This window comes from Ruditapes philippinarum, unplaced genomic scaffold (assembly GCF_026571515.1).
Source record: "Ruditapes philippinarum isolate M1 unplaced genomic scaffold, ASM2657151v2 ctg4211_1_1_1_1, whole genome shotgun sequence".
Lineage (NCBI taxonomy): Eukaryota > Metazoa > Mollusca > Bivalvia > Venerida > Veneridae > Ruditapes > Ruditapes philippinarum.
The window spans coordinates 151,367-178,972 of record NW_026866931.1 but is presented as its reverse complement, the minus strand read 5'-3'; the positions used below and the strand labels follow the sequence as shown (position 1 = coordinate 178,972).

The 27,606-nt window shown below is 33.3% G+C and overlaps 1 protein-coding gene across 1 annotated transcript; it reads right to left on the bottom strand.

The window, feature by feature from the left end:
- Nucleotides 1–4,742: 4,742 nt before the first annotated feature.
- Nucleotides 4,743–27,599, bottom strand: LOC132734261 (uncharacterized). Its single transcript, XM_060720965.1, has 2 exons — nt 27,527–27,599; nt 4,743–11,903 (listed from the first exon to the last, which is right to left on the bottom strand). The coding sequence occupies exons 1-2, from the start codon at nt 27,527–27,529 to the stop codon at nt 10,092–10,094; spliced, it is 1,815 nt and encodes a 604-aa protein (XP_060576948.1). The 5' UTR covers nt 27,530–27,599; the 3' UTR covers nt 4,743–10,091.
- Nucleotides 27,600–27,606: the final 7 nt, after the last annotated feature.

Genomic DNA, 27,606 nt, shown 5'->3' with positions numbered 1-27,606 from the left:
TGTTTTGTTTGGTCAATATGCCATCTGCCGCTGTATATCACAACATATTCAATGGCTCGCTGGTCAATAATTGTATATTATTATATGATATAAAGATAGCTGCAATCTCATTGGTCTAAACAGTAGTCAACAGAACAAATTATAAAATTATTTTCACTGAATGTAGTATCGTATTCAATGACTGAATTGAATTTTCCCAATCTAAAAATTGAATCATGCTCTTAACTAGTGAGCATAAGGGGTTAGGGGATATCTACGAACTTTGACTCCGGTTAAATTTATAAATAAATAACACAAATATGGTGTTTTGAAGTTACTAAAACTTCTGATGTTTCTACGTCACTGTTATTCTTTGTTGTTTGTCAGTATGCCATGATCCGTATTTTTCAGTATTTAAAAACCTGAGCTAAACATTTTGGTAGTTTTTCTATGTATATGTGACTGACTCTTCGAATGGATGTTAAACTTCAAAATCAAGTATTGACAGTTGGCGCCAAACAAACAAGATACTTTGGATTAATTTTGTGAAAAGTCTAAACATATTACTGACAGTAAATTGTGAATTTTTGAACTCGCCATTGTCACTGTGTATTAGTAATATTTTAAAAAAGAATCGGGGAAATTCTGGAGTATCCTGCACCTTCATGAAGATGTCCCTTATTAGTATATTTCTGGTGTGATTTTTGATTGGTGGGGAAAATTTGAATTGCTGCCAGTCTTTATTTTTTTAAGCAATGCATGCACACGGTATATTTTAATGTATGTCATATATCATTCAATAATGCTGTGCAACTGGTTATCTGCCTGTGTTAAGATTTTGAAATATTTGGAATTGTGTTTTTGGCCACACCGAACTTCGAAATTGCTTATTTTAGGTCACTTGTCCTCATAGGGAAATTTTCATATCTATAATTGTATTGGAATTGACAAAACTATGCCCATATACTTTCATGCTGTATTTTAAGTAACTGGTAGGATTTACTTAGTTGTCATTGCGTTAATCAAATTCACTGGGTGTATTATTATATCCACTGACATAATTGGATTTTTATTTTCAAATCTAAGACTAAAATGACCATATAGCTGAGACTATTAACTACGCGTGTGCATAAAATAATTGTTGCATTTTGTTCTTTATGGTATATTTCTCGATTCAAATCTTCCTACTTCACAATAATACTTAAAAGATACACATTAATAGTAAGAATATTGATAATTTTTTACGCAGCGTTTGTGTAGCCATTGAACGTATGACGTCATCTGTTAAGTACGTCGTTTTTGCACTTTAGGCTGATCATGAAATAAACAATTTTTGACAAAATTATCCGTTAAATTTGGTGCGATTTCATCGGTGAGACGTCATATGGACTTCGGCTACAGTTCAAGGCTTCAATTTTTATGCCTTTACAATAAAATAAACAACAATGTTACTAAATTTGTATTTTATTTGTTTAATACAACAGGGAAAGCGTCTTTTTCCTAAATCGCAGAAACATCAAGTCGAATGTTCGTCTCAGCCTGTATCTTTAATCATTTAATCTGTACCTGTTACTTCTTTAGCGAGTGTTTCTTTTTTGCTTACTTAACTGTTTTCTAACAAGAATCCTTTGAATTGTAAATACTTATTCCACAATGTCTGCTGCATAATTTAGCAAAGGTTAATTTTTTGACCACCGTGTTATAAATTCATATACTACAGAGATCTTTGATATGTTTTTTTGTTATGATTTCAAGAATATGATACCTTACAAAATGAATGAAATGCACTTATTTAGCATTGGACTGTACAAAATAAATGTTAATCTATTCTCAAGGGCGTTTAACTACTTAAATTAATTAATTTATTTTCATACAATGTAGGATTTCGGCTGTAGTACACATTTGGCAGTCTAGGCGACATCAATGATTCATTTTCCAAACCTTTTACGGGAGCAAACGGTCTTCTTTGACTCATATACACTTTTTATAATTGCTAAATCAATTTTTAAATTGACCTTGTTAAAACATATATTAAAAATTCCAATAATGGCAAAAGAATTGTGAATATTTTTTTTCTTCACATTTCTGTTATGCTTATTTAACTTTTGATTTATTTGACAAAAATATTTGATAAAGATTTAAATAAAATGTATCTTTGTTGGTAAGAAAATAAAATCAACGATAAAACGGTATCATTTTCATACTATTTATTGATTATATTGAACATAGTTGAACACAGTTGATTGCCTTACACGAACGATTATTTTGTTGAAGAGATGATCACATCAACTGTATATGGCTATTACTGTTGTTTATTAAGCAATAGTTCAAGGCTTCAATTTTTGTGCCTTCACAATAAAATAATTGATCATGTTGTATGTATTAACAAGAATAATATATGCTTACAGATCATTTGTATTTTCATATACTGGTATAATATGTCACTCATTAAATTTATATATAATAAACATGTCTTATAATGTACTTGATCATTAAGTAAATGCGCGGGTTTCTTTGTTATTTCTTAAAAGATAATCATTAGATGTTTGTACGAAGAAACTTAATTGCTATTTATTAGAATAGGGCGATATTGGAATTGAGTAATCAGTCAGATTTTGACCTTTTATGCCATATTTGACAGATGACCGAATCATACACCATTCATAGTGTGCAGTTCTCTAACATCGAAAGTTTGTTATCTTCGGAATTTCAAATATAATAGAAACACTCTCAAATATTTGGATTAAAGTCATAATGTCGCGGATTCTGAATTCCATGATATAACCTCAAAAGTGCACAATTCCTGACTCACTGTCCGATGTAAGATGGCGAAACTTTTTCTATTTTAAGTTTTAACAGTAAATACAATTAACTAATGACAAAATTTATGTCTGTTTTATTATAATATTGAATATTTATTCCATATAAAACATAATGTTTACAGACTGTCACATCTTAGTTTAAATCATTAAGCATATCATGAATAATATCAAATAGTTTTTGAAAGAAAGGCAAGCATTACTTATTATCACATGTTTAGTGTATTTCAAAATCGATTAGTCAGTTGATATTTGCACTAATTTTAATCTACACTATCTGAACTGACTAAAGTTAGAGCTTTTCTAGTTATTTGTGCTTTAGAAGATGATTTTTAAAGATTTTTCCCTATATATCCCTATGTAAAAATTTGTCAACCCCCCCCCCCCCAAATGTGACCCCACCCTACCCCTGGGGATCATGATTTGAACAAACTTGAATCTTCCCTATCTGAGGATGCTTCCACCAAGTTGCAGCTTTTCTGCATGATCGGTTTCTAAGAAGATTTTTAAAGATTTTTCTCTATATATTCAAATGTGAAAATTCAACCCCTCCACCCCTCTCACTGAGGCCCCACCCTACCCATAAGGATCATAATTTTATCAAACTTGAATCTACCCTAACTGAGGATGCTTTCACACAAGTTACAGCATTTCTGGCCGATTGGTTTCTGAGAAGATTTTTAAAGATTTTTCTCTTTATATTACTATGTAAAAATTCGACCCCCCATTGTGGCCCCATCCTACCCCTGGGGATCATGATTTGAACAAACTTGAATCTACACTACCTGAGGACGCTTCCACGCAAGTAATAACATTTCTGACCAATCAGTTTCTGAGAAGAAGAGTTTTAAAGATTTTTCCTTATATATTCCTATATAAAAACTCGCACCCCCCCACCCCATTGTGGCCCCACCCTACCCCTGGGGATCATGATTTGAACAAACTTGAATCTACACTACCTGAGGATGCTTCCACACAAGTTACAGCTTTTCTGCACAATCGGTTTTTGAGAAGAAGATTTTTAAAGATTTACTCTATATATTCCTATGTAAAAATTTGACCTCCATTGTGGCCCCACCCTACCCATGGGGATCATGATTTGAACAAACTTGAATCTACACTTCCTGAGGATGCTTCCACACAAGTTTCAGCTTTCCTGGCTGATCAGTTTCAGAGAAGAAGATTTTTAAAGATTTACTCTATATATTCCTATGTAAAAATTTGACCCCCCCCCCATTATGGCCCCACCCTACCCCTGGGGATCATGATTTGAACAAACTTGAATCTACACTTCCTGAGGATGCTTTCACACAAGTTTAAGCTTTTCTGGCCAAATGGTTTTTGAGAAGAAGATTTTTAAAGATTAACTCTATATTTTCCTATGTAAAAATTCGACCCCCCCCCATTGTGGCCCCACCCTACCCCCGGGGAACATGATTTGAACAAACTTGAATCTACACTACCTGAGGATGCTTCCACACAAGTTTCAGCTTTTCTGGCCAAATGGTTTTGGTTTTTGAGAAGAAGAGTTTTAAAGATTTACTCTACATCTTCCTATGTAAAAATTTGACCTCCATTGTGGCCCCACCCTACCCATGGGGATCATGATTTGAACAAACTTGAATCTATACTAACTGAGGATGCTTCCACACAAGTTTCAGCTTTCCTGGCTGATCAGTTTCAGAGAAGAAGATTTTTAAAGATTTACTCTATATATTCCTATGTAAAAATTTGACCCCCCCCCCATTATGGCCCCACCCTACCCCTGGGGATCATGATTTGAACAAACTTGAATCTACACTTCCTGAGGATGCTTCCACACAAGTTTCAGCTTTCCTGGCTGATCAGTTTCAGGGAAGAAGATTTTTAAAGATTTACTCTATATATTCCTATGTAAAAATTTGACCCCCCCCCCCCATTATGGCCCCACCCTACCCCTGGGGATCATGATTTGAACAAACTTGAATCTAGACTTCCTGAGGATGCTTTCACACAAGTTTTAGCTTTTCTGGCCAAATGGTTTTTGAGAAGAAGATTTTTGAAAAATACCAACAAATTTTCAATGATTTTTTATTATCTCCCCTTGAAAGAGGGCGTGGCCCTTCATTTTAACAAACTTAAATCCCCTTTACCTAAGGATGCTTTGTGCCAAGTTTGGTTGAAATCGGCCCAGTGGTTCTGGAGAAGAAGTCGAAAATGTAAAAAGTTTACGGACGGACAGACAGACAGACGGATGGACAGACTGACGCCGGACAAAAAGTGATCAGAAAAGCTCACTTGAGCTTTCAGCTCAGGTGAGCTAAAAACACACAACATATGTAAGTTTTCAGAAGTTTAACTCTAAAAATGTATTGACTGTTGTCACTACTACTTTAATTGTAGATAACTTGCGAGTCCCATGTTCAAGCAACTGTTTTCACAAAAGGAAAACTTTTCCTTTGATGTGTTATGTGTGTAATGGAAATCCACTTTAATGCGTACCACGTCATCAGTTTCAGAGAGTGGCGATACGGAATCGGAAACCGACAGAGTGGTGATCCGGAAAATCGGATCACACTCTGTAAAATTGTCAGTATCAAGAAGGGAAAATTGATGGGTATATAATAAAACATCATATCATATGGTATTATACATTAAAAGATACAATATCATATTATATTCTACAACATCATATAATATGATAAAATATATCATATCATAGGAATAGGAATCATGATAATATATATCATATATATCAACAATCACATCTATCAATTAAGCAAGTTTGAGTGATTTAGGACAATGTTTCCTTAGCATCCTTGATAATGGAGATCAGGCCCTGTATCTGAAGCTAGCCTCATATCCAAAGTTAAATGAACCATGAAAGTTAGTCAGGACAATTTTTTTTAACAATCGAACCTGTATTTAACGACTTGAAAAACTTGCACTTCCTCAAGCTTCAAGATAATCGAGATCAAGCTCTGCATCTGAAGCTACCTCTATTTACACACCCATAGTTAATTAAGTGTTTAAGTCTAAGTATGAATAGAATTTACTTCAAATTGTAACCATCTCCAAGACCCTAACACAACTTTAGTTGTTATAAAATGTTAAACCTGCCCAAGTATCTACAAAATCAAGATCACTTTCTGTATTTGAAGCTTCCTCCGTAATTCATTTACATAGTTAAATCAACCATGCAAGTTTGAATAAGTACTATTATTTACATAAACATGTGACAGCTCCAAAACATTAGCCTCATCCAGCATCAAAACCTATGGGTCAGATTCAGCATTCAAGCCTGTCAAGTGCATCAGTATCAAAACACATGCCATCCAAGCAAGTATGGCCAGATTTGGACCTGTAGTAACTAAGATGTGGTCATCAAAGGGCACCTGCTCCAAAAACTTTAACCAGCTCCAAAAACCTTAACCTCATCCAGCATCCAAAACTTATGGCTCAGATTCAGCAATCAAGTCTGTCAAGTGCATAGTATCATAAGACACACCATCCATGCAAGCATGGTTAAGAAATACCAGCAGTAGCTTAGATATAGCCATCAAAGGGCACCTGCTCCAAACATTTTCACCTGATAATTATTCAAAACAACCAAAGTAATTTCGCATGGCAAGTAGTTTCTCTGTGTTTGAATTTTCACATACATTTTTAGCTCACGAAACAAAGTCAGGGGGAGTTTATGCTATACCTTGGTGTCCTAACCTGGTTAAAGTTTTTGGTGCAGGATATGTATCTAAGTAATTACTTGTCCTATCTTCACCAACTTGCATGGATGATGCATCTGGACCTACTTATGGACTTGAAAGACTTGGATGCTGAATCTGGGCCATGAATTTCAGATGCTGGAGGAGGTTAAGGTTTTTGGAATGTTCTCAGTAAAAAAAATTCGTTATGTATGAAAAAAAAAAAGTCTTTAAACATACTGCTTACTAGCTTTACTATTTATGTAATATAAAATACACTGGCATGTCTAAACACACATTATTTCCATACAAACTATTACAACATTTATTGTAAAATTTATATTTGCATTCTTTAAATACTTCTTCGTTTTATTTTGCTTCCTGTTTTGCCAAAATAAGGGTATTCCTACGCTTTAAGTGAATGGTATGATTAGATGGGAAACACCTTTTTAAAAGCTTATAATGTCAGTACAACTTAAATTTGCTTCAAAAGAAATTAGACAGGTAAAATTGAAATACAATTATACAAAACAAGTAACTTGCTATCACATTAATTTCCACAACTTGCTATCACATTAATTTCCACAATTGTCTAAAAATTATCTTCCACATTTTCTTTATAGGCACTTTTCCAAACAGTCAAAATAGGTTTATCATTTTAACTTAATTTTCTTTCCTAGGACTGGTCCTTCATTTGAAAACATAAAAGCCTTTCACAAAAAAACCTTTGTTCAAAATTTGGTTGATTACTAGTAACTACACCAGTTGTTCCATAGAGAAGTTGCCAATACATTAGGGTATGCAAACAGATGGACACAAGAAGAAAAGGTGATCCGAAAAGCTCACTAGAGCATTCAGCTAAGGTGAGCTAAAATACAAAAGTGCATTGTATAAACAGCAGTATGTACAAATAATTATGCTTAATATTAGTGGAGGGGGGGGGGGGAGACTGGGAAAATGCTAAAAAATAAGTGTGCATATTTGAAATAAAAGCAATACATATTTATACATTGTATGTGCATATCATATTTTTTCTCAAATAAGTAACAGCAAGTATTTCAACTGCTTTCACATGACTTCATTGATGATATTAAAGAGAATCAAATGAACAAGGGCCCAAGGGCCACATCGCTCACCTGTGCAACAATAGGCGTGATCAAATCAGCTTATTGGAGTCATAATACAAAATATCTAGAGAATGTGGTATAATACATGTAGATCCTGTATATTTAAAAATCTATCCCCCCCCCGATTATAATCAAGTCCCTTTTCTAACAGGATGATTTTATAGTAATATCACATGTTGAGCATTGCAGTTCTAAAAAAGATCCTAAATAATTGTTAATATGTGGGATATAAACCTACATCAAACTCTGAGTCTAAACAATTTTAAGGAATGAGCAATATGTCAAAATGCTTGCATATTAGAAAAACCATATCTGATAACATTTCAGTATTTGTGAATAATTAAAATGTTTTCCTTTGTACAATTGGACCCAAAATGTGACCCTGACCTACTTCTCAAGATTTTGATTCTAACCAATTTGAATCTACACTATCTGAAGTTGCTTTCACTAAAGTTACAGCTTTTCTAAAAAGAAGATTTTTAAAGATTTTTCTCTATATATTCCAATGTAAAAACTTGTCCCCCCCCCCCTTGTGACCCCGTCCTACCCCCAGGGATCATGATTTGAATACACTTGAATTTACACTACCTGAGGATGCTTCCACACAAGTTTTTGCTTTTCTGGCCAATTGGTTTCTGATGATAAGATTTTTAAAGACATTTCTCTATTTATTCCTATGTAAAAATTCGACCCCCCAGTGTGGCCCCACCCTACCCCGAGTCATGATTTTCACAACTTTGAATCTACACTACCTTAGGATGCTTGCACATAAGTTTCAGCTTTGCTGGCTGATTGGTTTTTGAGAAGAAGATTTTTAAAGATTTACTCTATATATTCCTATGTAAAATTTTGACCCCCCCCCCCAATTGTGGCCCCAACCTATTCCCGGGGGTCATGATTTTCACAACTTTAAATCTACACTACCTGAGGATGCTTCCACATACCTTTCAGCTTTCCTGGCCAAATGGTTCTTGAGAAGAAGATTTATGAAAATTTCTCAATTTTTTTTTTCAATAATTCCTAATTATCTCCTCTTGTAAAAGGGTGTGGTCCTTAATTTTCACAACATTGAATCACCTTTGCCTAAGGGTGCTTTGTGCCAAGTTTGGTTGAAATTGGCCCAGTGGTTCTGGAGAAGATGTTGAAAATGTGAAAAGTTTACAGACGGACAGACAGACAGACAGACGACAGAAAAAATGTGATCAGAAAAGCTCACTTGAGCTAAAAAAAAATATAACAATCTTTTTCTACCTTTAAAATTTTTTAACAATTATCTGTTTTGACAGATTGAACGTTAAAAATTTTCATGCATAAAGTACATGTACTCTGTATTTGATTCTTGTTAAGGTGGTATGGGACATCTGTCAATATTAATGTGAATAAAAGTTACATTATAATCAAAAATACTTTCACCAATTTTCAAATTTTACAATAATTGACCAAAAAATATATTTAAACTAGACAACATTGAGATGGTGACCATTTAGGGCCCCCTTAAATAACAGCCAATAAAATGTAAAGTATTTCGGAGAATTTTGCTTTGACCTTGACCTATAACTTAGAAATTTTCCTGCTGACATTCAATCTAATTACCCCTTACATATGTACATACACACAGGCTTTTTTGTTCAGTCTGAGCAAGATTAAGCAAATGGGGGTTAAAACTACAGTCTAAAACTGATCTCTGATATGACCTTCACAATGCCTTGGATCAAAGTCAGGGCTATGTGGAGAGTATAAACATGTATGCTCTTGAAAAAGGATTTTTGTGTGATCCCAATATGACCTTGACACTTGACCTACAAACATCATTAATCTTAGACATGGTTCAAAGTCACTGCATATCCTTTTACTCAAAGACAATCTCTGGTATGAGCCAGATTGGGCCAAGGGGAGAGAAGTTATTCTCAGGAGAAGAGATCTCGGATAAACGGACGGATGGACACAGATTGATCACTATTGGGCGCCCGAAGAGAGAGGCCCTAAGACTTTTGTAAAGGTAAATAATTTACAATCCTATATGGGGTTCGAACTCATGACTTACAGATTTGTAGTGAACGCTCTAACCTATTGCGTTACGCTGTTCGATGACAATTTTGGAAAAGAAAATATTTACCGGTAGAAAATTACACTCAATTTCATTGTTTATTTTGATAAATAGTACCAAAATAAATAGTACGTCACAATATGGAAGTGTCCCATACCACCTTAAAAAGTCAAATAACGTTTCCCATTTAGGCACTCTAGAACAGCTACATCAGTGCATCTCATCTTGATAAATTTTAAACATCTAAAAGATATTCACAATACCTCTCATATGAAAGAAAAAATCACAAACTGTTCAGAAGATATCTGATCAGAAAGAAGAGTCTTGTATTGTGTTCAATTGTTGATAAAAGATGACAAAAAAGCAAACCAAGTTGGTGGAATACGATGGACTCTATTTTCGAACTTCTGAATTCCCTCCCAAAAATTATCATCATCAGCTAATGAGCTACTTTGATAAGTTCCAAGTAAAACTGATGCAGGAGGCTGTTGTGCTGTAGAAGCATTTTTTCAGTTCCATCTAAGTTCAGCACAGAAATCCTTTCAAATGCACACTTTGTCAATGTAAAGGATTCTTTGTTCTTACTTGCAACAATAACAACAGCATGAACTGCAACATTTTCATTCACAAAAATTTGTTTCACCACATTCAAAGCTTGACCAATTGTATCACCTCGATGCATAGCACCAGTTGCCACTTGAACAAGGTACAATGTTTTTTCCTGAACTTTGACCCTTTTAGGTGACGAACACCCTTCCTTTTCTTCACCAGAGTCAGTATAATAGACAAAGTAATCTATTCCCATAAAATTTGGCACTTGTGGATATACCAAAAATCTATCAACTGACCCTGCATAGTGTTTAATAAAAAGAGAAAATAAGGCAATATTTCTTTCATGACCTTTCAGATCGTCCGGTACATCTTGATGGTGCAAAGACAGGTCTTTTGCGTCACATTCAAAGAAGTTTTTAGCAGGAATAAGTTTCATTTTCAAAGATGATTGTGACACTTCTTGTTTTGTCTGTGATGGCTGATACAACGTATTACCACCATTTTCCGGCAGAAGTACTACTTCCTGCTGTTTTTGAGACTCAACAAACAATTTTTCAAACTCCTTTCTAGCTCCACCATTCTGAAACATAATCTGCAAAATTTTATCAGAACTAATTTTTGCATTGTGAATCATCTCTTCCAAATGATACGGAAACCTTTCTCGCCAACAGTTTGCCAAGTTTGGAATTAAATGTCGAATTTTTACACAAACATCACCAACATCCAAATCCATCCTTGCATACTCAAGGTTACCTTGTACATCCTCAGCTTGGATTTTGTAATGCTGAACTTCAAATATGTTGATCCCTATCCTAAATTCCTGTGCCTCTTCCCATTTCATGATGATTTCACTTTTGTTTGCAATAAAATTGAGAAGAACAGCAGTATGAAGCTGAAACTTGGAATACTCACGACTTTCACAACTTTTACAATTTATGATTTTATGTTGTTTTTCTTTTGTGTACTGTGCAAAAGCATCTTCAACTGTTCCATCTGTTCTTGTGTACATATCCTCTAACACGCTGTTCAATAATCTGGGAGTCATTATGTATTCCTTTGAAAACTCATTATACACTTCCTTTCCTTTTTCCTTTAGACTAAGTCTATGCTCATAACTCTTATCCTCCCTATCTTTTTTCGATATCAAATATTCCAAGGACCCCTTCCAAATGTTTACAAAAGAGTCCTCATCAAGCTGAAATTTTCTTCCAAATTCAGTAAATTTATGTGCACTTGCAGTGAAGCCTGTTTCAATGAGAATAAACTTTGGGTTTTTAACTTGTCGTTCCACAATCTTTTTCATCTTGTTTAGATAATGTGTATTATAGAGAGTTAAATGATCAACAATAATACAGTCATTTTTTTTTAACTTTTTTGAATAAGCGATGAAAAATTCCAAATCTTCATCTCGCTTTTCAATTTCCTTTACATCAACATAATGAACAGAGAGGTCATCATTTTCTCGACACTTTAAAACATAGTAAATCGCTGATGATGTCTTCCCCAAACCTTCAATTCCATTCAAATAGATCCAGGTAGTCTTTTTTGCTCTGTTATCCTTTATTGCCTCCACAAACTTCTCATGAAACTCTGTCTTTATAAAGTATCTTCCCTCCTCGAAGTCAATTACATTGGCTAAAAAGATTTCTTCTTCATCGTCAAATACATGTCTTACAACATTTGCTTCAAATTCCTGAGCCTGAAAAATAAATTGAGTAAGCATGTATATCATACTGATAACTCCTGATTGATATTAAGAAAATTCTGTAGTACTTGGCCTTATGCTATGTAGATTCGTCATGTGGAGTTTTATACCTATAACTGTAATAATTAAATGTAAGATGTTGATGCCAAGGCCCTGGTCATGATATACAGTCCCTGAAACATTTTACTTGCCTCATGGACAGGGAGTGAACGGTAAGCGAACGCAGAGTGCACGGTGAGCAAACGCTGAATGGAATTGAGTAAGCGGCTGTGAACGGTGAGCTCACGCAGAATGTGGAGTGCAAACGGGAGCGAAATGTGAATGGAAGATGTATGATTGGTTCAAACAACTCGGGTTTATCCTCCGTCTCTTACTTCAACAAGAATACATATTAAAATATATAGTATTGTTTTGTTATAAACTTTTGCAAGAACAGGTGCTTTCAATTTCATGTATTAAAATTTGGTCAAGCATTGAAACAAAATTAAAACTAAAATTATCATTAAGATGAAAGAACTGTTAACGTAATCTTTACTCATTTTACTGATGATTGATAATTTAATGAATTCCTAAAGTAGTAATTTATAGCAAGTAGGGAGAACGTTTTAAACTTGCCAAATAAAATGGAAAAAAATCAACACATGTAAATATAAAATGAAGATTTCTAATTTTTCCAATTTGTGTTTACAAATTTGTAGGGACATGCTATCATAGTTGACATAGGTATTCCCAGATTACAAAGCTTACCGAGACTAGGCATCATCTTTTTGAGACCACCTTTATCATATTATATGAAAATCATAGTTAATCATGTTAATGATCTTGGATATTCATGGATACTGTTTTGACACAATATCGTATATCATATGTAAATAATAGTTTGAAAATCATATGTTCATTTAATACTGTATTGTAAGATAAAATGTTTATCAATACAATAATATAAAATACCATATTGCATCCTATGATACTATACAATATATATCATATAAAACATTATTATGCCTCCTGTCAATTTATCTCTATAAATTCAATACTCATCTATTTTCGCATAGTATACAAAGGGTTTATATAGCGTAAACATACTATGCCGAAATAGAGCACAGCAAATATTTTCCTCAAGCTCCTGCACTATGTATCAAACCCTGACTAATATTTAGGCATAGTACATGCACAACACAACACTATTATATAAATATAATACTGTAATATATAACGACACAATATGATATTGTAACATACGATATGACATTGTATCAAGATATGATATTGTATCATATAATATGACATGGTATTGCATCTTGTAAAACATTGTACTTGATCACATAATACAATATCATAATATATAATATATGATACAATATAGTATCATATGATAAAATATCATATCACATAATAAATCACAAAATTGTAACATATGATATTATATTGTATGATACAGTATGATATTGTATTGTATGCCATTGTATCATATATGATACATAATATGATATGTATCATAAGATACAATATATTTGATACAACATTGTATTACAGGTGAATCTCGATAACTCGAACTTCAGGGGACCATGATTAAACTTCGAGAGATCAAGAGTTTGAGAGATCGAAAGTTTAAAAAATTCCGGAAATTTTTGTTCCGGTCATTTTGGTTCTAAAATTATAGTAGCTGGAAGTTTATATTTATAACATGGAACGATAGTCTAACATGATCTTATTCGTATTTTCTGTTACATTACTTCAATTTAAACAATACATAACTTAGTTGTGTGGTTATTAAGTGGGTTTTTTCACGTTAAAAAACTTTTAAGCATATTTTGTTTTCTTAATCATAGAATATATTAAGTAAAGAGCTGTTTAATATATCGTAATTTTCACAAATTGTTGAAATTAATAGATCAGTTACAAATGACCTATCTACCCTTTGAAAGAAGCGAGGGGTAGTGTCAATTACGTAATCAACCAATTAACACTACCACGCTAGCCCCCAGGCGTTCACTCGACCATCCAGGTAAGGTCCACGCGGAGCTATAATTATACGCTTGATCGGCCGCATGTGTACACAGCAACCACTTCGAGTTATCAAGTATGAAAAACAATGAAATATGTATAACGGGACCCAGGTTTTACTTCGAGAGATCAAGGACTTCGAGAGATCGGAGTTCGAGAGATCAAGAGTTAATTTGCTTAGTTATATAGAGAAAAAAAATCAGGACCGTGATTTCACTTCGAGAGAGAACTTTGAGAGATCGAAGTTCGAGCTATCAAGTGTCACCTGTATATCATACAATATCATGTGATATAATAAAATATCATACAATATCATTTCATAATTATGATATTACATATTACAATTTGATTCAACATCATATTGTATCATGTAATTTTTTACAATATAATATATTATGTAATATTGTATCATATAAAACAAAAGTGTTTCATATCATACAATACTACATCATTGGAATCATGTTATATCATTTCACAACAAACACATCTATCAAACAAGTTTGTGTGAGGTAGGAGGGTTTTTTTTAGCATCCTTGATAATGGGGATCAGGCTCTGCATCTGAAGATACCTCTGCGATTCATTTATATTATAGTTAAATCAACTATGTAAGTTTGAAATAGTTCTATTATCTATTAAACATGTGACCTGTTCCAAAAAAACTAAACCTCATCCAGCATCCGAAACCTATGGCTCAGATTTAGCATTCAAGCCCGTCAGGTGCATCAGTATCATAAGACACACCATCCATGCAAGTTTGGTGAAGTTAGGACCATTAGTAGAGAGAGAGAGAGAGAGAGAGAGAGAGAGGGGGGGGGGGACGTTGGAAACAGAAAAAATTGATAAAGAGGGTCAGCGCCGTATTTTATTTATTTAAATTTAAATTAGATGTACACAATCCTTTTTTAACGTTTATTTCCATTTTTTGATTTGCTTCCGACGTCCAAATGAAATATCATTAGTGGAAATATCATGGAGGTATTTGTAAGCATGCATATACTTCTGCTATGTATACAGAGTTACACAACAGCGTCATAGTATAAATATTGTATGTGAAAGTATTACATATGTACATGTATTATAGGAAAGCTTGCATTTGTGCAATAATGATTTAAAAAAAAAAAAAAGCGTGTGCAGAGAAATTGCCGAGTAGATCTATATTCTATATTATATTTACATTCAGTGAATATTTCCCCTTATGTTTGCATTGGAAATCTGTGACGTTCAATTTCCTATGAATTCATAATTCATGCGCCATGAGCACAAATATAAACGTCACCACGTGTTTTGAGTATATCTATTTAAGATTAAATGAAACTTTCAACCTTACATAACCAATTTGATATGTACTTTTGAAAAAATAATCATTAAATTATATCTACTCCCTAATTAACAAGATTTTTCTCTACAAAGTTAATGGCAGTTATATTTTTAGCCGTGGAAGCGTACTAAATAACATGTTAATATGTCTGTTCCATGTATGTTTCATATTCCTGATTGAGAGCGTATATAATGGCTTTACAGCGATGGTACACATATATTTCATACAAAACAACATCAGTATGAATATAAATATAAGCATTGAATGACAAATGCTTATATATTATCATACCGCGCTAATGCGCGGTATTCGATTTGTCTGCACCGCATTGGTGTGTCAAAGGACCGACGACATCCAAAAATGAGCATTCAATGCTTAAATAAAAACATTATAAAAACATCCCATAAATGAAAATTGTACTTTTCCAATATCTACGAGGACAATATGTGTGATATTTTATTGATCTCTGAATCTCTGAACTCTGAATATAAAATAAGGTTCTGAAAAATTGCGTCACAGCGGCTTGAAAACTCTCCACTTGCACACTTAAAATACACCGCTTAGCTGGAGGTGAAACACATGTGCGTATCATGGATATTCAAACTTCGAAGTCCAATTTCTCTTGCAGCAAATTGATTATGCTTTGAAAATTTTTACAACTTTCGAAAGTTTGCCCCGACAAATGGAACACTCCTGTATAATCTTTCGGCACATCCTGAGCAGCAGTATAAATGACCACAATCCAGTATAATACAGTCCATTTCATTGTCTAAACAAATTGTACACCATCCAAACCGCACTTCCAAGTCATCTGTAAATACAAAAAATAAATAAATAATTATAATAAAAATTATTTTAATTAAAGACTCAATAAAGAGGTTATTCTTTTTCTATATGTATTGTATTTCATAGTCTAACAACAACAAACTCTAAATTTATGAGCAGGGAAAAATTCCTTTGCAACAAACATTTTTGTTAAATTTGGTCAGGTCTCAGATGTGAAAATTCAAATAACTATATATACATTAAATTAAGTACTTTTTCATTGTTTCAATTAGGGCTTTGAACATTTCAATTCTGTCACTGTGCATTTGTTCTCTCAGCTCAATCTCCTTTCTGTGTCTTTCCTCTTGTTTCTGTTCACATGTGGTTAAAAACTCAACCATCTCTGATGACCGAGTTTTTCTTCTCTTTATCTTCTTCTGACTTCCCGAACTTCTCTCTTCCTCTGAATCAGATTCATGCATTCTCTTAATATTTCCTGGGGGAGGGGGTGGGATTTCTTCACTTGAGACACTTGAATGACGCGATATAAGACACTTTGGGGAAACAGCATGATCTTTTCCAAGGATGTCCTCCATTTTAGAGTAAAATAGAAAGTCTTTCTTGTCATTTCCAAAAAAAAAAAAAGAAACAAAAACTGTTAGTTCTATGATTAAACATAGGTAATCACAGATTACAAAGCTCACTGAGACGAGGCATCACCATTATGAGGCATCACCTTTATGAGACCACCTCTATCATATTATATAGAAATCATAGTTAATCTTGGATATTCATGGATACTGTTTTGACACAATATCATATATTAAAAATTGTATGATAATCATATGTTCATTTCATACAGTATTATAAGATACAATGTTAATCAAAAAAATAATATAAAATACGATATTGCATCCTATAATACTTACAATATATATCATATAATACAATAAAATACTGTATAAATACTGATGCAATATGATATTGTAACATATGATATGACATTGTATCGTTTTATACATTATTGTATTTGATCACATAATACAATATCATTAAAAACTATATGAAATAATATAGTATTATATGATACAATATCATATCACAAAATACATCACAAATATTGTAACATATGATATTATATTGTATAATATAGTATGACATTGTATTGTATTATATTGTATAACATTTAATACGTCATATGATATTGTATCATATAATACAATATAATTTGATACAAGATTGTATCATATCATTTGATACAATATATTGTAATATAGTAATATATCATAAAATACAATGTCATATTATAAAATATTGTATCATATGATACAATATTATATATTACAATATCAATGATATATCAACATGTGATATAAAAACATATTATAGAAACCAATATCATATTATAAAATATTGTATTATATGATGAGATATTATATATTATACAATATCATATCATACGATACATGATTATATATTGCAATATCATATGAAACTATATCATGTGATAAAATAATATATAATACAATATCATATTATACAATATTGTATCATAATATACAATACTATACATAACAATATCGTAATACAATATCATAATATACAAAAAATGATACAATATCATATCATATAATTTTTTTTACAATATTATATATGATATAATATTGTATCATATGAAACAATAGTGTATCATATCATACAATACTAAATAATAGAAATTATGTTCTATCATTTTACAACAAACACATCTATTAGGCTAGTTTGAATGACATAGGATTTCTTTTAGCATCCTTGGTAATGGAGATCAGGCTCTGCATCTGAAGATACCTCTGCGATTCATTTATATCATAGTCAAATCAACTATGCAAGTTTGAAATAGCACTATTATCTATTTAACATGTGACCTGTTTCATAAAACTAAACTTCATCCAACATCCAAAACCTATGGCTCACATTCAGCATTCAAGCTTGTTGGGTGCATCAGTATCATAAGATGCACCATTCATGCAAGTTTGGTGAAGTTAGGACCAGTAGTAACTAAGATATAATCATCAGAGGGCACCTGCTCCAAAATCTTTAACCAGCTCTAAAAACATTAACTCATCCAGCATCCGAAACCTTTGGCTCAGATTCAGCATACAAGCTTGTCGGGTGCATCAGTATCATAAGACGCACCATCCAAGCAAGTTTGTTGAAGATAGGACCAGTAGTAACTAAGATATAATCATCAGAGGGCACCTGCTCCAAAAACTTTAACCAGCTCTAAAATCTTAACCTCATCTAGCATCCGAAACCTATGGCTCAGATTCAGCATTCAAGCTTGTCGGGTGCATCAGTATCATAAGATGCACCATTCATGCAAGTTTGGTGAAGTTAGGACCAGTATACCTACCTAAGATATAATCATCAGAGGGCACCTGCTCCAAAAACTTTAACCAGCTCTCAAAACATTAACCTCATCCAGCATCCGAAACCTATGGCTTAGACTCAGCATACAAGCTTGTCGGGTGCATCAGTATCATAAGACGCACCATCCATGCAAGTTTGTTGAAGTTAGGACTAGTAGTAACTTAGAAATAGCTATCAAAGGGCACCTGCAACAAAAACTTTAACCTGCTCCAAAAACTTTAACTTTCTCCAGCATCTGAAATTCATGGCCCAGATTAAGCATCCAAGTCTCTCAAGTCCATGAGTAGGTCCAGATGCATCATCCATGCAAGTTTGGTGAAGATAGGACAAGTAATAAGTTAAATACAGGACCTGCAACAAAAACTTTAACCAGGTGGGACCAAGGGTATAGCATACGCTCCCCCCGACTTCGTCTCGGTGAGCTAAAAATTGTTGAAAAAGTTAAAAATTTTACAATTCCTATCTGTAGCATCAGCTTATTTTTGTCAACAATGCAACTTTTCTAAGTCTGCCTGATTCAAGTGTTGTTTTATGATTTTTATATTCACTCACCAGCTAACTAACAGCAGAAGTGTTGGGGCTTTTGACCATAAACCATTCCCCTCTCCATTCTCTGTAGTGGTGCTTGTGGTTGGTAAGTCAGGTAAGTCATCTTCTGCATCAGCAGTAGCAGAGATTCCTGATCCAGAAGGATCTATAAATGGGCCACATCGCTCAACTGAGGAAAATAGGTATGATAAAATCAGCTTAACTGAGTCATAATACAAACTATCTGGACAATGTAGTATAAAACATGTAGATCCTGTATAAATAAAAAACCATTTTCCCCCCCTGAATATTCTTATGTTTATTATCATTAGTCCCTTTTCTAACAGGATGATTTTATAGTCATATCACATGTTGAGCATTGCAGTTCTCAAAAAGATCCTAAACAATTGTTTATATATAGGATATAAACCTACATCAAACTCTGAACCCCTTGTGAGGCCCAAGAATCGTCCAGGGGCCAAAGTCTAAACAATTTTAAAGAATCACCTGGCTGATAAGTTTCTGAGAAGAAGATTTTTAAAGATTTTTAAAAGATTTACTCTATATATTCCTATTTAAAATTTCGACCCCCCATTGTGGCCCCATCCTACCCCAGGGTCATAATTTTCACAACTTTAAATCTACAGTACCTGAAGAATGCTTCCACACAAGTTTCAACTTTCCTGGCTGATTAGTTTCTGAGAAGAAGATTTTCAAAAATTTACTCTATATATTCCTATGTAAAATTTTGACCCCCCCATTGTGGCCCCACCCTACCCCCGGGGGTCATGATTTTCACAACTTTGAATTTATACTACCTGAGAATGCTTCCACACAAGTTTCAGCTTTCCTGGCTGATTGGTTTCTGAGAAAAAGATTATTAAAGATTTACTCTATATATTCCTATGTAGAAATTCAACCCCCCCCCCCATTGTGGCCCCACCCTACCCCAAGGGTTCATGATTTTCACTACTTTAAATCTACAGTACCTGAGAATGCTTCCACACAAGTTTCAACTTTCCTGGCTGATTAGATTCGGAAAAGAAGATTTTTAAAGATTTACTCTACATATTCCTATGTAAAATTTCGAACCCCCCCCCCCCCATTGTGGCCCCACCCTACCCCAGGGGGTCATGATTTTCACAACTTTGAATCTATACTACCTGAGGATGCTTCCACACAAGTTTCAGCTTTCCTGGCTGATTAGTTTCTGAGAAGAAGATTTTTAAAGATTTATTCTATATACTCCTGAAACAAACTTGAATCTTCACTATCCACAATTTCCAAATAACCTTGACCTTTGACCTTTATATCTGAGAATGCTTCCACTCCAATTTGAGCTTTTCTGGCCTAATAGCTTTTGAGAAGAAGATTTTTTAAGATTTTCTCTATATATTCCTATGTAAAAATTCATCCCCCCATTGTGGCCCCACCCTAACTCCGGGGACCATGATTTGAACAAACTTGAATCTACACTACCTGAGGATGCTTCCATACAAGTTACAGCTTTCCTGGCCTAATAGTTTTCGAGAAGAAGAAGATTTTTGAAAAATACCTACAATTTTTTAATAATTCTAAATTATCTCCCCTTTAAAGAGGGCGTGACCCTTCATTTGAACAAACTTGAATCCCCTTCACCCAGTTATGCTTTGTGCCAAGTTTGGTTGAAATCTGCCCAGTGGTTCTGGTGAAGATGAAAATGTGAAAAGTTTACAACGCCAACGCCGACGCCAACGCCAACAACGACAGACAACGGACAAATTTTCATCAGAAAAGCTCACTTGAGCTTTCAGCTCAGGTGAGCTAAAAATCTAACTTCGTATTTTAGCATGTTTATCCCCCCCCCTAAACCAAACAAAAAAGGGGAGGTTACCCTCCATCTTTAAAAAATTAGGTCAGATTATATTAATGCTTACATAACCTGCATTTCTTACCGGTATTTTGATTCACATGAATTCAGAATATATATATATATATATGTGTGTGTGTATTCATAAACATTCGAGCATAGTTTTTTTTTTTGGCATTAAAATTGCTTATTTTGAGTCAAATTCTAATGCATATCTCTTGTTCGAGAATTGTCTTACCTCTTTGGGCACATTTGTGCATATTAAAACTGTCTAATGATGGAAATGTCATTGAACACATGGAACAACCGTGTAGTGAATGTTGTCTTTCCGCCATTCTAATTCTGTCTGCACCACCTATCTGGCGGGAACAGTTTCGACAGTTCCAGAGCAGCAATTCCGATTTGTTCGTTTGGGATTCCGTTCATTCTCCCTGTCGGAACTGCCAATTGAGTATGCCCAGGGAGATAACTCACAGATTTTCATTGTTACATACTGGTAATATCCACTTCCCTTCATTTCAGATATGACTTCAAAATTTATAAGACTTAATAACTGATTTCAGTTTTTTTTTTCGCAGGGTTTTGTAGATTATAATGAAAAAGGAACAAGACACAAGCATTTTATCAATTTCCAAAACACGAAGTCCGCATCAAATGGTTTTAAATAGTGATTTAGAAACACCAGATGACACATAATGATATACTAGGGTAAGTTTTTCCTGAAATCGGTGGACTTGGAAAGGTTTCCAATAAGATATTTTTGCTTACATTATATTAGTACAAATATTTGACTTTTGTTGCATGTTATTCTAATTTTAAATAAATCATTAGAAATTAAGAGAAATGAATTATGATATAAATAGTGACATTGTTTTCAAACATTTTAAGCATAAATAACCGCCATAAAAGTCACACATAAAATGTACAAATTTTCACAAAATTATTTACATTTCATCAACATGACAGTTTGAAATCATGAACTTTGACCTTTTTAATTATAAAACGTCTCCGGCAAAATCATTTGCATTTTATAAAATAAAAGACTTCAGTATAGTGAACAAAATGCTTTTAAATTTTCGTACAAATCCTAAAAATTGCAAGCCGCAAACCTGATCTAAACCTGAACAGTGAACGAACGCTAAATGTTCTGTGAACTGTGAGCGCACGGTGAACGCTTTGTAAACGGTGAGCGCCAACGGAGAGCGCAAAACTGTGAATGGTGAACACACAGTGAGCACACAGTGAGCAAACGCAAAAATGGGAAAGTAGAATGTTTCAGGGACTGTATAAGCAGAAAGCTTTACATCATCTTTAAGTATACAAGTAGTTTGGTTTTAGAGTACTTGGGGGAATTCAGGTTCTCTTATCCTTGGTCAAAAGTGTTGTTATCAATCATCTTAAAGCTGCTTTGTTTGATTTTTTGGTCATTACAGTATCAAATAATTTTCAATACAAACCAATTAGCTTAGGAAGTTAGACTTAACTTTTCACCTATTTACACCAGCAGAATTAGTATCCTTTCAAATATAGAAATGTTCAAAGTAAATAAAAATAATTTCACCATGGGAACACAAAAAATGCATCATGGGTGTGTATAGAAAAGGGAACCATTTGAATTGTCCCCAAATCGATTGGTCTTATTCAACCTGCATATTATGCACTCAGATTGTAAACAAAACAAACTTCATAACTAAGTTAAAAGGACAAAATGTACACAGGTTAATTTTTGATTTTCAAACACATTTTTGAAATATTCATAGCAAAATTCAAACTCATAACACAATCATACGTAAGTCTGCTTTGACGTCAGTGGAAAATCTTATTAAGGGGCGAATAAATGTAATACCCTTATATGTATATCATTTTTCTATTGAAATATGGCTTATTTGCACAGTAAATGTACTGCAAAGCCTATTATTATACACATACTAACCAAACCTATCGTTTAAAAGTGTACATAAGAAACATCGTGTAGAATTGCACATAAGGGGGCCGTGATCGGTGTAGGGCGGGGCCGTGATTTTGAAAAGGGTGAAAGTAGGTCATCAAGTATTCAAAGACTTATTATGTTTCATTAAAATCAATTTTGATAACCAAAAGTATTGCACGGAAGACAGTGATTATTGAGAAACTACCTCTAGTAACATGGGATTTAAGATATCTTTGGAAAAGCTCGAACACTTTGACATAATGCAGGTGGGGTAGGCGCCACGTATTATTTTCAGAGTAATTTATTAAAAATTTTGAATCCTACTTTCACGTTTTTTCGTCTAAAATCATTCCATGTGAATAGAAAATCTAGTATATTTGTAAGAGAAAACCATCTCACATGTATGAATTGAGGAGTATTTGATCGAAAACTTGATGTGGCATAGGGGGCTGATGATCTTGTGGAAAAAGGGGGCTGTGACTATATTTCATTTAAGCAAATTTTCCCAACAAAATCCACATTTTAATATAGCGATGAACATGTGGGTATTGAATTCTAAATCTATTCAATGTATTGCTACTCCCATTTTTTTTATTTCACCCTTTTTTTGTAATTTATATATTCTTAAATTCATTTCAATATAAGAACCATGATATCATATGTAAATTATATTTTATAATCAAAGGCCGGAGCCGCCAAAGGCATCAAGCTGACAATTTTCTTTAATATAGATATCATTAATTTGAATTTCTGCACCAATAGTCATATACAGTGAAGTCGCCAATTCCGGGTCACGTCACACTGTTTCTTTGATATTTTACAAAGCTATTCTATTTAAATTTTATACTTTATATATATTGAAAGTACATTTTGTACTTTATTGTATTGTATTTTAATACAATAACTCATCATACTTACAAAAGTCGAAGAAATTTCGAAGTTCAGTTTCTGCTCTACCACCCATTTTTACAGAATGCTTGTGGTTTAACAATTTTATATGCATCAACAATAAATCAATCTTTTTTTCTGGATGGTATAAAAATGGAATAATGTTTTTAAAAGATATTATTAACAATGATGGCTCTTTCTTAACTTTAGATGAGTTTTATGAAAAATTTAAATTTAAACCCCCTTTTCTTCAATACAACAGCAGTCTATCCTAAAAGCACCGGACCGTCGGACAAAACAGGTGAAAATCTAATTGGTCCGATGCACTAACCGGTAAAATCTGTCCGTTTGTCCAAGGTTTGTTTGTTTGGGTTTCAAATTTTATATTTTCTTTTTGAATTTTGGACCGGTGAAAATTTGTTTGGGTCCTGTGAAATATTTTAAACTGTCTGTCCAAATGTCCTGTGATGATTTTTCTTTTTCGCGAAGACTTCAACAGTCTCCTTTCCTCTATCCCAAATAATTGGAAAAAACATGTCAAAGACAAAACACATCCTCCCCATAGCTAAGGAAATATAACGCACTCCTTGTCTGTTCAAGGAAAACTTCAACCATTAAGTGAATTAAAATGTAAAGATGCATATTGGATTTTAATTAACAGTTGCAAGGAAATTACTCTCTGTATCCAATGGTCAGAAATATTTGAAGTAGAAATTCCAGTCTCTAATTATAAACATAGGTAATCACAGATTACAAAGCTCACCGAGACGAGACATCACCTTTATGAGGCATCACCTTTATGAGACCACCTTTATCATATGATATGAAAATCATAGTTAATGATCTTGGATATTCATGGAAACTGTTTTGACACAATATCCTATATCATATGTTAAAAAATTGTATGATAATCATATGCTCATTTCATATGGTCTTATAAGATACAATGTTTATCAATACAATAATATATAATACGATATTGCATCCTATGATACTTACAATATAGTATCATATAATACAATATAATACTGTAATAAATAATTATGCAATATAAAATTGTAACATATGATATGACATTGTATCGTGTCATACATTATTGTATTTGATCACATAATACAATATCATTATATAATATATGATACAATATAGTATTACATGATACAATATCATATCACATAATACATCACAATATTGTAACATGATATTATATTGTATAATATAGTATGATATTGTATTGTATGATATTGTATCATATTTGATACATAATATGATATTGTATCATATGATTTGATACAACATTGCATCATATCTTATGATAAAATATCTTGTGATATAGTAAGATATTATACAATACAATATCATATTATACAATATTGTATCATATGATACAATATTATATATTACAATATCATATAATACAATTCATGTGATATAATAATATATTATACAAACAAAATATCATATAATAAATATAATTATATATATAATACAATATCATATCATATGATACAATATTACATATTGCAATATCATATGAAACAATATCATGTGATAAAATATTAAATATATAATACAATATCATATTATACAATATTGTATCATAATATACAATACTATACATAACAAATACATGACACAATATCATATCATAATGTACAAAAAAATTGATACAATATCATATTATATCATATAACTTTTTACAATATGATATAATATTGTATCATATAAAACAATAGTGTATCATATCATATACATGTAATACTATATCATAGGAATCCTGTTATATCATTTAACAACAAACACATCTATCTAGTAGGTTTAAGTGAGGTAGGAGATTTTTTTAGCATCCTTGATAATGGAGATCAGGTTCTGCATCTGAAGCTACCTCTGCGATTCATTTATATTATAGTTAAATCAACTGTGCAAGTTTGAAATAGAACTAATATCTGTAAAACATGTGACCTATTCCAAAAAACTAAACCTCATCCAGCATCCGAAACCTATGGCTCAGATTCAGCACTCAAGCCTGTCAGGTGCATCAGTATCATAAGACACATCATCCATGCTAGTTTTGTGAAGTTAGGACCAATAATAACTAAGATATAATCATCAGGGGGCACCTGCTCCATAAACTTTAACCAGCTCTTTAAACCTTAACCTCCTCCAGCATCCGAAACCTATGGCTCAGATTCAGCATCAATGCCGGTCAGGTACATCAGTATCATAAGACGCACCATCCATGCAAGTTTGGTGAAGTTAGGACCAGTAATAAATAAGATATATTTTTTAGCATCCTTGATAATGGAGATCAGGCTCTGCATCTGAAGCTACCTCTGCGATTCATTTATATTAAAGTTAAATCAACTATGCAAGTTTGAAATAGTATTATTATCTATTAAACATGTGACCTGTTCCAAAAAACTAAACCTCATTCAGCATCCGAAACTAATGGCTCAGATTCAGCATCAGGTGAATCAGTATCATAAGACCGACCATCCAAGCAAGTTTGGTGAAGTTAGGACCAGTTATAACTAAGATATAATCATCAGAGGGCACCTGCTCCAAAAACTTTAACCAGCTCCAAAAACCTTAACCTCCTCCAGCATCTGAAACCTATGGCTCAGATTCAACATACAAGCCTGTCAGGTGCATCAGTATCATAAGATGCACCATCCATGCAAGTTTGGTGAAGTTAGGACTAGTAATAACTAAGATATAATCATCAAAGGGCACCTGCTCCAAAAACTTTAACCAGCTCTAAAAACTTTAACCTCCTCCAGCATCTGAAACCTATGGCTCAGATTCAGCATTCAAGCCTGTCTGGTGCATCAGTATCATAAGATGCACCATCCATGCAAGTTTGGTGAAGTTAGGACCAGTAGTAACTTAGAAATTGCTATCAAAGGGCACCTGCACCAAAAACTTTAACCTGCTCCAAAAACCTTAACCTCCTCCAGCATCTGAAACTCATAAGTCTTTCAAGTCCATAAGTAGGTCCAGATGCATCATCCATGCAAGTTTGGTGAAGATAGGACTAGTAATAACTTAGATACAGGACCTGCAACAAAAACTTTAACCAGGTCCGGACGCCGACGCCGACGCCGGGGGTATAGCATAAGCTCCCCCCGACTTCGTCTCTTCGTGAGCTAAAAAGATATTTTTAAAATTTACCTTTTCAGTGTTGCACACAAACTAACGCACAATCTTTTCAGCTCAAAATATTACACAGAATCATAGTACATAACAAGTCGCTTTTTAATATGAAATTGATTCCAAGTCCCATCTGTAACACAGGCAACTGTAATCAAATTGACACTATACATCATAGATATTTCCAGTGTAGATGCATACAAATTTTCTGGAAAGATCTAATATATTGGTGGCAACTTCGAACAGAGATAATTTTCTTTCGCATGAAGCTTATTTCTTAGAAATTTTTTAAAAGCAATGAACTCAATTTGTTTGTCAGGTGACTTTGAATGAATTAGATGGATAAAGCATTTTCCAAGTAAAATGCAATAATTTAGTGGAACATTTTTTACTTTGTAGATGCCAAATATGTCATCTCGCATGGTTAAGTGATTGACATTTTCTATCTCAGTATCTGCTCTAAACAGTCTTTGAACAATTTTCACAGGTTTATAATTTGAATACGAGGATACAACACATTAACAGCGTTTCCCTTGTTACAATAAAAGTTTAAACATACTTTCACCGCTTCAAAATCACGGCCCCGGGCTACACCGATCAGCCCTTATGTGCGATTCTATACACGGTGAGAAAGGACGCCATTTTGATTTTGTCTCTTTTGATGTTATCATTATGATTGTTGTTATTTATATTCTTTTAAATGAATATAATACATACATATATATATATATACATACATAAATATATATATATATAGTTAAGAAATACGCACCATTTCATCATTTACAGTCGCTATCAGTCGGACTTGGTAGTCTGACACCGACTCAGCTCGACCCCAAATGAACTCAAATG